Below are 15,268 nucleotides of genomic sequence, written 5' to 3'. Positions count from 1 at the left end.
ATCAGTGACTCTACCCACTCAAGTGACTTACCCCTCCTAGGGACGGCATGAAAGAGCACCAGTAAGCCAGTGACTCAGCCTCTGCAATAGGGTTAGAGTCAGAGAATCCCAGTGGAAAGAGGGGAACCGGCCAGGCAGAGACCGCAAGGGCGGTTTGTTGCGCCAGAGCCTTTCCGTTCACCTTAACACTCCTGGGCCAGACGACACTCAATCATATGACCCACTGAAGAGATGAGTCTTCATCTAAACAACTAATCAGAACTGGTGAAGAAGGTTTTCCATGGTTCAGCAAGTAGCTAGCCTATTGACCAATCCCTTTCTACTGTAACTCTATACTGTCCCTACAGTCACTGCTTTCTACATTTCACATCCAGACTATAGTTTCTCCATTCCACTGTCCCCTCTTGTCCCCAAGGTCAGTGTTCCATTGACCTCTACACAACCCTTGCCCTCTGCCCCCCAGGTGAGTGAGGAGGATGATCTGGAGGCCCTGTGTGCAGAGATCTCGTCCCAGCACCACTCAGGAGAAAGCCCCGACTCCCCCAGCCGGCCCTGCTGCACCTTCACCTACATCACCATGACCGGAGAGGAGGTGGAGCTGTGCCAAGGGGGACACAACCTCAGTGTCAGGTACAGGGACATTCTGCCTCTATGGCCAGGCGATTTGTTCAGTTCACATGGGTCTCTGTTGATGTACTATGATTCCCTTTACCCATCAGTTCTTCTCTAAAAATAATTTTGCTCATGTAGTCTAGAGTACTTTCTGACTTTGACAGAATGTGTTATCTCTGTTTAACCCCTCTATCCCTCTACACTGTGTGTGTGTGTGTAGCTGGGAGAATAAGGATGTGTATGCGCGAGCAGTGCGGGGCCTGCGTCTGCAGGAGCTTCAGAATGTGGAGTGTATGACAGCGGTGCGAGCGGGCCTGGGCTCCATCATCCCCCTGCAGCTCCTCACCATGCTCAGCCCCCTGGAGGTGGAGCTACGAACCTGTGGCCTGCCCTACATCAACCTGGAGTTCCTCAAGGTAGCTGACGCATACACCTGCCACCTCAAACCTGCTGTACACACCCCCTTCTGAAACCCTAGGACGCTCCAATCAACACTCCACTGCCCTCATCCTTATCCACCAGTAAGAAAGAAGTAATAGTCACAGCCAGGGCTCTAAAGTGCGACCAATTTGGTTGCATATGTGACAAAATATTTTGCTGTGCGACCTGTAGTTTTATTTTGGGACGCCAGTGCGACTTAGAGAAAGTCCCCCAAAAATTCAATGCGTAACTATTTTTGGCCGCAACACTCTTCTCTAAACTGTTAAAAAAAGACAGGCTGCCTCCCATGGCTGCTTGCTTCCAGTTCCCGGGCCACACACCTGAGCCCCGCCCCATGGCAGTCAAGCAGCCAGCACAGTTACTCCTTACTGTTTGTTTTCTCAACATGTTGTCAATTCATGCAATCAATATATTTTTCCAAAACAAGAATGATGCTGCTTTCCAAGTTGCTTCTAAATATGAATCTACATGTTTTCTCTATCTCTGTTAGTTGGCATGTGCCTAAAATTATACTAATCACAAATGCTTATTGCTAACTAGCTTTTGGCTAACTAAATGCCATTTAGATAAATGTACTAGCTAGTGCAAAGCAAATGTTAGCTCTAATACAGATTGCTACCGGTGGTGGTGTAGATCAGTGTGTTTGTGCAACGGCATGTTCTGAATCTGATAGATTTATTCTAAAATGTTTGTCTAAATGCAAAATCTATTCAAATATGTTTAGAGCCCCCTAGAAACACTGACCAACACTTTGGTTCCTACCCTCCTATCTGGCTTTTTCATTTGTTGTCATGCCAAACAACACCAACCATAGAATTAGAATGAGTATTCTATTTCTATGATTTCAACAGTTCACCCAAGTGTTTTGATCTATATCGCAAATCAAATCGCAAGATTTGGTTTTAAAAAATCTGTTATATTTTTTTGCCCATATCGTGCAGCGCTGGTAACTTTTACAAGTATATGCAAACTTTTGGTGGCACAGAAAGAAAGGAAAATTGATATTTTCTTCAGGAGATGTGCTTTAAAAGTAAGCGGGATTCATATAGGCCCAATGTCGGCTATATCTCAATCAAAAAAAAAAAAAAATGAAAAAAAAAATGCTCCTACATTTTGTGGTGCTCCTAACTTCTCTAAGTTAGGAGCACCAGTGCTACAATTATTTGTATTTTTTTACCCTGGTCTCGGTATAGAGTAATGCGAAGAAATCACTATATTTTTGGACGGCAGTAATAGTGAATGTCTTTACCTAGGAGAGTCTCATCATTGGCCCTTTTGCCTGAACCCCTCTTATCTCTCCCTCCGTAGGCCCACACCATGTACCAGGTGGGTCTGATGGAGACAGACCAGCACATTGAGTTCTTCTGGACGGCCCTGGAGATGTTCACCCAGGAGGAGCTCTGCAAGTTCATAAAGTTTGCCTGCAACCAGGAGCGCATCCCCTTTACCTGCCCCTGCAAGGACGGGGGCCCGGACACCGCCCACGTACCCCCCTACCCCATGAAGATCGCCCCTTCGGACGGGGCAGCAGGTGAGTGCTGGGAAAAGTCTGTGTGTGTGTGTCATAGAGAGACACAAGTCGGTCACTCGTGTTGCTATCTGATTTGTTGTCTTCAAACCTTGGAATTATTGAACATTTTGTTTGCTATTTTTTACCCTTCCTGGATTTATTATGTCTGGAAATTATTAGGGGTTGTTCTATGGGGAGAAGATACAGAGCGGTTTTCTTTAAAACGAATTACCTCACAACTCTGCTGTGTGTATTAGGCCTACTGTATAGACTTCAAGTAAGGGAACTGTTTATCGGCTTGTAGTTTATCAGGCTCCAATGAAGATTTTTGGAACTGCTCAAAGGACTTTTTACCCCAAATTTTGGACACGACTCCCACAAACATTTTACACCAAGTCAGACTTCAATCACAGCAGTATGAACTGCACATTTAGATTAGAGCACATGTAGCTTCTGGGTTAGGGGCGGGTTTGTCCGGGGTAGGCTGTCATTGTAAATAAGAATTTGTTCTTAACTGACTTGCTTAGTTAAGTAAAGGTTGAATAAAAAATGAATGATTAGAGGTATGGGCCATTATTGACATGGAGAACATGGGATTGATTGAAAATAACTTTCTAGACTACATAATACTCTCTGCAGATTAATTTGAACATGGTAGAAGTGCACTTGAGATGTTACATTTGTTAAAGGTTATATTATACATGTGACATTTCCACCTGCAAAATCCATGAAGAAATACAATTTAGGCCTAAAATATTACATGTTTCTCCTTTTAATGTTTAAGCTGCTTTTTCTTCCTACAGTATGTTTACCTATTTGTGTGGTTTCCAGGTTCGCCAGACTCTCGCTACATCCGGGTGGAGACCTGTATGTTTATGGTGAAGCTGCCCCAGTACAGCTCCCTGGATGTGATGCTGGAGAAGCTGCGCTACTCCATCCACTACCGTGAGGACCCTCTCAGCGGCTAAAGGGACCTGATGGATGGAGTACACCACCTCCATATAAATGCAGCTTCAACACCAACCCTACTATTTCTTACCCATACAGCCCCACCCTTTCATCACCCCATCCCCCGCCCACCTTTACCCCCGCCCTCTCCTGTACCTTCAGCTGGGACTACCCACAGAACAGAAGGCCAGCCTGCTTTACCAAGAACACACTGAAGCTTTTCCTTTCTCGGCTTGTTTTATGTTTGGCTTTGTACCAGCGCTTCATTTCAATAACATTGTAATCAGGTTGAGCCTTTCAGGAGTGTGTTTTGACTCATGTTTTCAGACCTGATGTAGGGGAGTTCAGCCCCACTTGCCTTGACACTGATGTTGGTGTCTCTTCTGGTTGCACTGAGTTTTGGAGTGACATTGAGGTAACTCTTTGATTACTACACCGAGTGGGAGGGAGCTGTGACGGGGCACATACCATTATTGTTTATTGGGGAAGTTAATCTCTTCCACCTTATTTCCCCTCACTTTTCTTTATTCTTCCTATCCTCCCTCTCTTTCAGAGGTCCTTACAGTTCCCCTCCCACTCACTACCAGAGGGGACTATCTTTCTAAGGCATGCCTTTACCACAAGCAGCACTTCCTCAAAAAGGGGAGAGGGAGGCTCTGTGTGAAAAGGGAACCCCAAATATTCCTCTGGAAGCAAGAGTTGAGTATTGTTTGATGTTAGAGTTCATTTTAGATATTAAGTGGACTACTATGATGCTGCCTATTTATTACCAGTTCAGCTCTCTGCATTCAAAACCTTGACAAGCGCTGTATAGGACATTATATAGTTACTGCCTGTAAAGTTGGACTGCTAAAGGACAAAACTAGCTATCTGCCTATATTATACAGTGAATATATTTTATTCAAATCTATTAAGAGGGTATATAAGTCATGTAAAAAGTCACTTTAATCTATTAAATTGCAGTTTTGAGTTTAAGGTATCCTAGTAGCTGTGGCAGAAGGGTAAGGTCACGTACACTGAAGCTGGACTACCAGACTAAAGCTCTACCTGGTTGCCAGATCTGGCCTTCTGTGTTTCCAGATCTCCTATACATGCATTTCAGGTTGTGAAACCTGTGTTTCTTTGTGAAATGAGAGAGAGATGTTCTCCTGAGCTGCTTGTGTGCTACTGCTACTGAATGTGGGCTGACTCCCCTTGCCCAACACACAATACACACACCAGGGGGTCGAATTCACTTTCATTTTGCCTTTTTATAGATTTCCTGTGATGAATGAGCAGGATTTCTGTTTGTTTTTTAGTTTTAATTTACCCATAACCAAAATGTTTAGCTGTGTAAAGAAAAAATGTAAATAGACTTCTACGTTATATTTGATGGCAGTTTTTTTAAATTGTTGCATCACTTCACCAATTATTATTTATTTTTTTCTGCACTATTCTTCCAGGGAAAAAATATTATTTAAAAATGAGCTAACTAGGATATTCTTTATTGGATTTCCAGTTTGTTGGTTTTTAATTTTTTTACAAATTTTGAAATTACCAGTAATATATCACCTTAATGTCTTGCAGGGCCGGATTACCGAACGGGCACGCAGGGCAACCCCCCCTCCAAAAAATAGCATATGATAGCAAAATGTGTAGAATTGCAGGAAATTCGCTTTAAAATATGAAAATATTATTTTAGCCCCTTGGCAAAACGTGTAGAATTGCAGGAAATTCGCTTTAACACTGCAAAAAAATCTTAGCCTCATGATAAAATGTGTAGAATATCATTATAAAACTGCACATTTTTCTCTGCACCATGGCTTACTGTGTTGAAATGCATTATGTTTTTGGGGATGTCGGTTCCCCCGGGGCCCCAAATGCAGTTGTCCGGCCCTGATGTCTTGTAACTCAGATGGATTCTATCACTCATTCTCTTCTACTCCATGGTGAAACATGTTTTCTTGTGTGAGTAAAACAGCCGTTTGACTTGGACAGGACCTGAAGAACACAACGACAGTTACCGCAAAATATTTGAGATGGATGTTTGGATTGCTTGCCAATTTAGTTTTGGTTTTGTTCTTTTAAAGGGTAAATCGCTGCTAACAAGGACGCTCCTTCTATTCCGACCTCTTTTGGAGGAGTAGAACAGACCATTACAAAGGACATTCATACGAAGAGGTGTTGAGATAAGAAAATGTGTTCTGTACATTTACTTGATATTTATTACAATTATTTATGGTTGCATTAAATTAACTTTTACTGTCTTACCTCTGCACATCAAACATAACACAGATCTTTAAAATGGACTATACAGGGGTAAAGGATAAGATGGAGTTTGAGATTTCTGTGTCACAATAAAACATGTCTTGATGTAAGCATGTTTTGTTGACTTATTGCTCTTGTCAGGACACACACATGAACATTTAAACAAACATAAGACAGGCGCTGGACGACAATCCACATGGAAAGAGAACATCCTGGCAAGAGGCAAAAGCCCTCGCGCTGAAAAAGTTGAAGTGGAGAGCCATGGTGGATGCCCCGACGCTCCCAAGGAGGTCAAAAGGTTTGTCCGTATTTGATATATTATTTATTCTATTTGAGTGTTTTTTTCCCCCCCAGCCACATTCACTGGCATTTAATCACAGTGTAAATCCACTTAATCTGACAGTCTTTGTGTTTGCCAAAGAATAGCCTGTCAGATAAATTGTGATGCTTTTCTTCACACATCAACAAAACCTCAAGCGTTTACCGAAAGGGTTTTGAAAGATAAAGGATCTGGTTATCTTATGTCCCCACAGACCATTGTGTGAAAGACTGGGTGCTGACCATGACAGATGAAGCTGGCTACTCTGCTTCCTTATTGCCATCCTTCTGCTGTGTGTTTTATCTAAGGGCCCTAGCTAGTCCCAACTCCAACACGTGTTACATCACCCAAGCCTGCTAAATAAACCAGACACCTTTTCAGAGCAGCAAGTGCCAGGCCAGTTCCAGCTGCATCTGTGCCTGTCTGACAACTGTCACCCCCACTCCACCCTTTGGTACGCTACATATTGTGCTCTGTTGCATGCTATATAAAGCCCAGACTGCGTGTATCTTGGGCTGCATGTTAGGAATTCTGAGAATGTTTTGTGCCGGGACTCTTAAGGTAGTTTGGGTCATTTGAAAGGGGGAAGGAAACCTGTATTCAGAGGGCCTCTTTCACAGTTTGCTGATCACCTCAAGACCCAGGACCTGCTGCCTCCTTTTTAACGACCTGCCAGCCAATGAGGAAAGATAACTGGGTCACAGCCCTCTGACCGGCCAATTGGATGAGGGAGGGGGAAAAAGTTTGACTTCCAGCGTATTCCGTCATCTCAGGCAGGGACACAGGATTAGAGAAGCAACAAGGTCCGTACTGACCTGGCCAAAGCACATTCTCACTAAGTGTAACCATCCAGACCCAACTGAACATTTGACATAATTTGTGCATGATACTTAACTAACTCACTGTATCACAATTCCAGTGGGTCAGAAGTTTACATACACTAAATTGACTGCCTTTTAACAGCTTGGAAAATTCCAGAAAATTATGTCATGGCTTTAGAAGCTTCTGATAGGCTAATTGACATCATTTGAGTCAATTGGAGGTGTGCCTGTGGATGTATTTCAAGGCCTACCTTCAAACTCAGTGCCTCTTTTCTTGATATCATGGGAAAATCAAAAGAAATCAGCCAAGACCTCAGAAAAAGAATTATAGACCACAAGTCTGGTTCATCCTTGGGAGCAATTTCCAAACGCTTGAAGGTACCACATGTATCTGTACAAACAATAGTACGCAAGTATAGCACCATGGGACCACACAGCCGTCATACCGCTCAGGAAGGAGATGCATTCTGTCTCCTAGAGATGAATGTCCTTTAGTGCGAAAAGTGCAAACCAATCCCAGAACAACATCAAAGGACCTTGTGAAGATGCTGGAGGAAACGGGTACGGTTCCTATGTCGACGTAACCTGAAAGGCCGCTCAGCATGGAAGAAGCCACTGCCTCAAAACCGCCATAAAAAAGACAGACTACGGTTTGCAACTGTGCATGGGGACAAAGATCGTACTTTTTGTAGAAATGTCCTCTGGTCTGATGAAACAAAAATAAAACTGTTTAGCCATAATGACCATTGTTATGTTTGGATGAAAAAGGGGGAAGCTTGCAAGCCGAAGAACACCATCCCAACCGTGAAGCACTGGGGGTGGCAGCATCATTTTGTGGAGGTGCTTTGCTTTAGGAGGGACTGGTGCACTTCACAAAATAGATGGCATCATGAGGAAAGAATGTGTGATTGATGTGGATATATTGAAGCAGCATCTCAAGACATCAGTCAGGAAGTTAAAGCTTGGTCGCAAATGTGTCTTCCAAATGGACAATGACCCCAAGCATACTTCCAAAGTTGTGGCAAAATGGCTTAAGGACAACAAAGTCAAGGTATTGGAGTGGCCATCACAAAGCCCTGACCTCGATCCTATAGAAAATGTGTGGGCAGAACTGAAAAAGTGTGTGTGAGCAAGGAGGCCTACAAACCTGACTCCGTTACACCAGCTTTGTCAGGAGGAATGGTCCAAAATTCACCCAACTTATTGTGGGAAGCTACCTGAAACGTTTGACCCAAGTTAAACAATTTTAAAGGCAATGCTACCAAATACTAATTGAGTGTATGTAAACTTCTGAACCACCTGGGAATGTGATGGAAGAAATAAAAGCTGAAATAAATAATTCTCTCTATTATTCTGACATTTCACATTCTTAAAATAAAGTGGTGATCCTAATTGACCTAAGACAGGGAATTTTTACTAGGATTAAATGCCAGGAATTGTGAAGAACTGAGTTTAAATGTATCTGGCTAAGGTGTATGTAAACTTCCGACTTCAACTGTATATTCAATGGGCAGACTACACTATTTCAATACATTTGGCTTATCAAGGGCATCAGGAAATCTCTCCATTCAAGCTGGTCGTTTATAAGGGTTTTATGACCCTGTAAATGTAGGGATCTGTCACGCCCTGGCCTGAGATATCTCTGTTTTCTTTATATTTTGGTTAGGGTGGGTATGCTAGTTTTTGTATGTCTAGGGTTTTTGTATGTCTAGGGTTTTTGTATGTCTAGGGTTTTGTAGGTCTAGGTGGTTTTGTAGTTCTATGTTGGCCTGATATGGTTCCCAATCAGAGACAGCTGTTTATCGTTGTCTCTGATTGGGGATCATATTTAGGTAGCCATTTTCCCTTTGGTGTTGGGATCTTGTCTATGTGTAGTTGCCTGTCAGCACTTGTTTGTATAGCTTCACGTTTCGTTAGTTTGTTCAGTGTTCATTCTTTAGATAAATAAGAATGTACGCATACCACACTGCGCCTTGGTCCGATCTTTATAACGAACATGACAGGATCTTAGAGGACACCTGAACCAAGATATATTGATTATCATAACTTTAAGCTAGACTTGTCAAAATAGTTTTGCAGCGTAGCATGCCTTCTTACTAGACAATTTTGTTATGTCATACCAGAACTGGTTGTGACCAGATATCACCAAATTTCTCTTTAGAAGACAATGTAATTACACTGTAATTTAATTTCACCTGTCATGGTTATTAGCAAAGTCAATCTGGCATGGTATGGTGTTATTTTGGTATATCAATGATAAACGGTTTAAAAAGCCACGTGTCTTCACAGTGGTGGTCATGGACAGGTCGGTGATATGTCATACCTTCAAATGCTGAGTGCTTCAATATATCATTTTTAGGATTGATCCCCTGGCCTGCAGTGAACCATATGACTGGCCAATTAAATGCATCTAATTATAACAGATTTATAAGAAAAGGTGTTCCAGACAGGATATTCAGGAAAAAATAAATATAATTTATTTTTAAATATCACTCATACAGTACAAAAGAGGGAGAAGAAAATACAACCAAAGGTATATTTTGCATGAACATAAAACGTTCTAAATACAAACAACAATACAACTCTACTTGGTTAACTTAGTTAAGTTAATCATCTAGGTCAAGGGTATTCAACTCTTAACCTACGAGGTCTGGACTACTGCTGGCTTTCAGTTATACTGGATAATTCATTGCACCCACCTGGTGTCCCAGGTCTAAATCAATCCCTGATAATTTAATAATAATAATTTTATAAAAGCAGTTGAACTGGCTTCGACGTTCAGATTTGAGTTGGAGGGATCGAGGCACAGGAGGCTGCTGAGGGGAGGACGGTTCATAATAATGGATGGAATGGAGTCAATGGAATGTTATCAAGCACATAGAAACCATGTGTTCTATGTGTTTGATACCATTCCATTGATTCCGTTCCAGCCATTACTATGAAACCGTCCTCACCAATCAAGGTGCCACCAGCTGCCTGTGGATCTAGGTTATTCAATTCAAAGACTACTACTGCCAGAGTAGTAGATTATCTGTATGCCTATCAATACGTATCTACCTTAGCATTAGGCTATTGATGAATCCATAGTCAGTTAATCCTTCAGTCAGTCAGCCCCTTTCAGGAGTTCAAGAGTAGCCCTATACTGCACACAGTCTGGAATGATTAGGCCCCATGGAGTTCATGACTCCTGTTCGGATGCCCTTATTGGTAGTGCCCAATGGAGTAGGGGAGCTTTAATTGGAAGGATCGGGGTAATAGAGGAATGGAGTGATGGAGAAAGGATAAGCAGGACGCAAAGCCGTCTGTCTGTCTAGCTAAATGACATGCCCAGCTGCCTCTTCAGTTTCTGGAGCTGTTTCATGCTGATGTTGTTGCCTCCACACACCACGATCACCACAGGTCCCAGGTCCCGCGCCAGCTTGCCCTCCTTCTGCAGTCTGGGGATGATGTCACAGTACACAGCTGCCAGGGCAGCGCCACACGCAGGCTCCACCAGGACCTTCTCATCGTCTGGAGGAGGAGGGAGAAAGAGGAATTTTGTGTCAGAGAGGCTTGTGGGCATGTCTAGGTATAGTAATCATATGACCCTCTACACAGCTGTAGCCTACGTTATGTTATACTCACCAACAAAGCGCTCGACAGCTTTGACAGCCTCCTGGTCTGTGACCAGCTCGGAGTAAACTGTGTGTTCACCAGCAAGTTTCAGGGTCTGTGCAGATACTCTTGTCAGGCCCAATGTGGTGGCAATGCTGTGGAGATGAAAATGATAGAATTGTTATTGTGCACAGGGATCGCCTTTTTGTGCTAAAATATGACTGTTTGGCTGTAATGTTTCAGTGACTCTGGTCTCTCAGTGTGAGCGTGACTCTTACCTTGTGATCTCAGGCAGAGTGATCAACTTCCCAGCCTTCATAGCAGCATTGAGACTGTGTGCCCCCACAGTCTCCATGGCTATGACTGGAACATCGTTCCAGCCGGCACGGCGCAGTCCTTCAACAACCCCGTTCATGAGGCCTCCACCGCCAACAGACAACACCATCGCACCAGGCTTCTCCTGCAGCTCGGACTCCAGCTCCTTCACCAGAGACATATGGCCCTCCCTACACACACATTGAAAAGACATTGAAAAAGTGAGTTTTCAGTGTTCATTCACAAAGCACGTCATGATGCATTGCAAAACAGTCCTTAGAATCTGCTTTGTATACAGCGTTCTATGTTGGTTGGAATGGAACACTATCTTTCAAACTGATCTACGTTGTAAATTGTTCATGAAAAGACATAGGCTGCAGGTTCCGCTATAATGCTGCTGATAACAATGAAGTATATTCAGCTGAGGTGTATAATTAGTGTTTGGCTATGAAATAAACCAGAAATATCTGTCTGCCATAAAGGGTTCAGTAACCTTGTTGGATTAAATGATCTGAAATCCCTCCTCTTGTTAACACCAGCACACAATTGCAATATATGATATCCTGCTCCATTCTGCCAATCATCCTATCATAGCATAGAGAATGATGTACACGCTTTACTCAGTAAAACATGCTAACACTCAGGATACAATGCATCATAAATGTACATAACAAAATATATCTTGATGCAAAGTTTCATTTGGATTGGAATAGAGTGGAATGTTTCTTAACCCTTATTAGCTTTCCTCATAATTTCATGGAAAACACTCTTACTATGACTAAGATTACACACACAGAGAATAGAGCAACACTGATGTTGTGGAAGTGTATTGAATATGGCATCTGTCACTCACCAGATGAGAGGATCATCAAAGGGAGAGATGAAGATCCATCCAGGGTTGTTGGCCACAAGCTGTTGTCCATATTCAATGCTCTCATTCAGCGTCTTGCCATGAATCACCACATTGGCGCCCTCGTCCCTCAGCCTCTCCACTGTTGGTTTGGGTGTGACACTGGGCACGACGATGGTGGCAGGTACACCAAGCTTACGGGCAGAGTAGGCAGCAGCCATACCAGCATTTCCTCCTATGATGGAGCAATGACACCGGCCACTTTAGGAAAATGGATACTATACAGAGAGTGCTTGTTTGAAAGAGCCCATAAGCTTATGGAATTCTGAGATAACGTTACCCTTCTTGTATTGTGACAAAACATTTAATGGTGATTTCAAGGCAAGGCTGTGGTCAGTTGCTCACCTGAACAGCAGACGAATCTCTCACAGCCTCGCTTGGCCCACTGAAAGACAACAATGAGTACATGACATGACTCACAGTTCTGTTCCCCTTTACGAGAAGAAGAAGAACCCCACATTACAAATACTACCTCCCCCCGCATTGCCATGATAACCTGGTGTTCAGACTTGGACTGACCTCAAACTGGTCTGGACTGGTCCTACTGGGAACATGATATATATATATATATGTATATATATATATATATATATATATATATATATAATCCCCCTCACCATCCACATCCCCAACCCACTACTGATTTGCTGTGTACTAGCACAACCTATTATGTAACACCATCCCCCAGTCTTATCACAAGCACACCCTCCCTCCACCCACATCCTTTCCCTCTCCCAACTCATGAGCCGAAGCTGTAGATATGGGTGATTCACTCACTGTCTTGCAAAGGTGTCCAATGCCCCTGATTTTGAAGGATCCTGTGGGCTGGGATGAGTCAAGCTTCAGATAGACAGAGGTGCCTGCCACTTTGGTTAGGGCAAGGCTCTCCCTCAGTGGGGTGGCCACGTGAAGAGCTCTCTCCTGTGGGTTCTTCATTTCTCTAGCTGAGGACAGACAAGTTGAGGAATTAATCTCTGTTCCAAGTGTGAACAATGAATACGTACACACAATTAATTCAATACATTCAATAATTGTATACCTTACTAAAAACAATGGATTAACCCCGCCCCCCCCCAAAAAAAATAAAAAATATTATATATATAACTGTGGAGGAAGAGCTTAACATCAATAAACTAAGTTTGTGCACTTAGTGTTTATTCACAATGATCAGCAGTTTGTGCACTTAGTGTTTATTCACAATGATCAGCAGTGGATACAAGCATTAGAGGTGGAGCTCCATATCAATGAACATCAACTTCATTAAAGGTTGAGTTCAATATCACTCTATTAGCACTACAGAGAGAAGATGAACATAAACCTATATACAAGCAAGCAAGGGAGTAGACTGCCAATCTATCTAAGACATAATAGAAACTCAGGGATACTGAAAAACAACTGGTGGTAAATGTGTCTTATAACAACCAGACAGGTGCTTATAATAGCATAATTAATTACATTACTATTTCCTACTACAAATTAATTCTGTGTTATCATAATTCTCTTTCAATGCACTTACAATGTATAAAATCACTGACCCTATAAACAGAAAATATGAATCATTCAAACAAGCACATCTGTTTCAGGCTTTAAGACCAAGAAAATCAAAGCAAGAATCATTTTCAAAACGTTTTACTTTACCTTAATAGACTTCTGTTTTAGAGTAAAATGCTAACTTCTCAAAAGTCAAGTACTGTGGGACACTAGACAGTTCCAGTAGAGTTTTCCCTGATGAGAACTAGTAGGTGGATTTATACCTACAGTAGAGGGCTAGGCAGCAGCGACCTCCCTCTGCAACCAATCACCATTGGGCACTCCTCCGCTGTCACAACACCCCGAATTCCTTTAGACTAGACAGGTGGGGATGTAAGACCGTATGCCACCGAATAAGGAATTTTACCCCCTTTTCCTCTAATAAGTAGGCCTAAGTATAAGACAAAATAATATATTGTATATTTCTGTCAAATGTATTGATTTAAGATACCAAGGTGATGTGGTCAATTTCAACAACTAAAATTGATCACCTTGACCTCAAAATGACAGCAAAATAGGGTTTTATTATAATGAAACAGACATATCTTTGGACATTAATTTATTTTGTAACTGTCCTGTATATTAAGATACATTATATTTAGAGTTGCTGGGCCTATAGGAACTGTATCATAACTCTTAAATGGGCACCTGAACTTACATCATGCCAGGCCTACAGTATGTAATAGATCAAACAGATACAAAATTGCTAATGCTGAAATTATGATGCTCAGAATTTGTATAATGGAAACAACGTTATCCTCGACTTATTTCCACTCCCTATATTAGGAAAGCTTTTATTCACAAATGCACGGTTGTGTCTCTTGCTTTTATGTCCCTTGCTTTAGTTTTATTGACATTTTACGCACGTTATTGACTACTCCACTAATAATTTAATCATGGGATAAAAATTTTGGTCAGTCAGTCTATAGATAAATGTTGCATGCAGACAATTTTTACACTGTGTCCTTTGCTCTGGCTTGTTGCAGGGGTCCACACCATCGGCATTGCCAAAAGAGTCACAACTATTTTGACTCTGCACCGCACTACCAAAAGCGGCGGGTTCGACTGTGACATATCCACGAGTGGAATCTGCTCAGCGGCAGCAAATGTCATGTTGACAACTCAAACCTGCCTGATCCGACGCTAAACCGGATCAGGCAGGTTTAAATCGTCGTCAACATGACATTTGCTCCCGCAAGGATATGCATTATAACAAGTATATTCAGACATTTTTGATGACAGTAAATTAATAAATTATCCGTATGAACCGTAATATCGCTGTCTGGATGGACAACTCACAGTAAAATAGCCCATTGCAAAATATCAAAGTTAAATAGACTATATATCATGCTCTTAAGAAATGCATTGCTGGACACTATTGAACTACGTTCAAACACATAGCACCAACATATTTTAGACCAAGCATTATCTTTAAAGTTATGCATGGACATCTAAATACAAACATTGAAATATAGTTATTCTATCAAATAACATCTGAAAAGTGTCCTAATGGTGAAATTACAGCCCTTCTACGCTAGGCTATTCAACGATTACGCACATTATTGTAGTCTTCTACAAAGCCTTTACTGTCTCAGCATAAAATGTACGAGTCTCTGTCGATGAACTAGAAGAAGAAAAAAACATGTTGTTGGAAACGTGATCAATGTCTAAAATCCCAACTCGTTATGTGCAGTTCGAACTAGGTAAACGCCACACGCTTCACGTGCTTCTGGAGAGGTTCATCGTCAGAGGACAAAATATAAACCACCACTGTCAATGATGGGCATTCTGTCAAATACTGTCCCCATGGTGAGGACATTAATAAAACAATAGGACTGTGTAAAAGTTGCTGACTGATTGTATATTATAGGCTACACTTGTAATGACACCAATAGACCTAAAACAAAACGCGATCTACAATGTATCTCTTTGTGATCTCTCTATGATTGTGTAGTGCGCGCAATACCCAACGGTGTCACGCATCATATAGGCTATCGGTTTCAATATAGGAAAGTCTAGAA

At 42.0% G+C, this 15,268-nt stretch overlaps 2 protein-coding genes across 10 annotated transcripts in view; one reads left to right on the top strand and one right to left on the bottom strand.

Annotated features, from left to right (window-relative positions):
* The window catches only part of LOC109879857 (probable E3 ubiquitin-protein ligase HECTD4), a 66,658-nt gene extending 60,790 nt beyond the window's left edge, over nucleotides 1-5,868 (top strand). For 7 of the 8 annotated variants that reach the window (XM_031820430.1, XM_031820415.1, XM_031820424.1 and 4 more), the window contains exons 72-75: nucleotides 464-630; nucleotides 833-1,028; nucleotides 2,362-2,584; nucleotides 3,395-5,868. In XM_031820430.1, coding sequence (XP_031676290.1) covers nucleotides 464-630; nucleotides 833-1,028; nucleotides 2,362-2,584; nucleotides 3,395-3,531 — 723 coding nt within the window. In that variant the 3' untranslated portion in view covers nucleotides 3,532-5,868. The remainder of the gene's footprint in view (nucleotides 1-463; nucleotides 631-832; nucleotides 1,029-2,361; nucleotides 2,585-3,394) is intronic. The other variant, XR_004208966.1, reaches the window with a different exon arrangement.
* A 3,484-nt stretch (nucleotides 5,869-9,352) lies between these two features.
* Nucleotides 9,353-14,981, bottom strand: LOC109879823 (L-serine dehydratase/L-threonine deaminase-like). Of its 2 annotated transcripts, none has more exons than XM_020472006.2 (7): nucleotides 14,806-14,981; nucleotides 12,495-12,661; nucleotides 12,063-12,102; nucleotides 11,661-11,892; nucleotides 10,771-10,998; nucleotides 10,523-10,647; nucleotides 9,353-10,408 (listed from the first exon to the last, which is right to left on the bottom strand). In XM_020472006.2, exons 2-7 carry the CDS (start codon nucleotides 12,651-12,653, stop codon nucleotides 10,209-10,211), a joined length of 984 nt encoding a protein of 327 aa, XP_020327595.1. In that variant the 5' UTR covers nucleotides 12,654-12,661; nucleotides 14,806-14,981; the 3' UTR covers nucleotides 9,353-10,208. The 2 variants fall into 2 exon arrangements, with proteins under 2 accessions (XP_020327595.1, XP_020327588.1); XM_020471999.2 differs by lacking the exon at nucleotides 14,806-14,981 and adding an exon at nucleotides 13,356-13,436.
* Nucleotides 14,982-15,268: the final 287 nt, after the last annotated feature.

Source organism: Oncorhynchus kisutch, linkage group LG3 (assembly GCF_002021735.2).
Source record: "Oncorhynchus kisutch isolate 150728-3 linkage group LG3, Okis_V2, whole genome shotgun sequence".
NCBI classification, from domain to species: Eukaryota; Metazoa; Chordata; class Actinopteri; order Salmoniformes; family Salmonidae; genus Oncorhynchus; species Oncorhynchus kisutch.
Note: the sequence above shows the minus strand (reverse complement) of the source record. Positions and strands in the feature narration are given on the sequence as shown.

Excerpts from the sequence above, each read along its gene's own strand:
- LOC109879823 (XM_020472006.2), bottom strand. The coding sequence starts at position 12,653 with ATGAAGAACCCACAGGAGAGAGCTCTTCACGTGGCCACCCCACTGAGG. Across the intron at positions 10,999-11,660 it reads TTTGATGATCCTCTCATCTG|GGAGGGCCATATGTCTCTGG; the intron begins GTGAGTGACAGA and ends ATGTGTGTGTAG. Across the intron at positions 10,409-10,522 it reads AGCTGTCGAGCGCTTTGTTG|ACGATGAGAAGGTCCTGGTG; the intron begins GTGAGTATAACA and ends CTCCTCCTCCAG.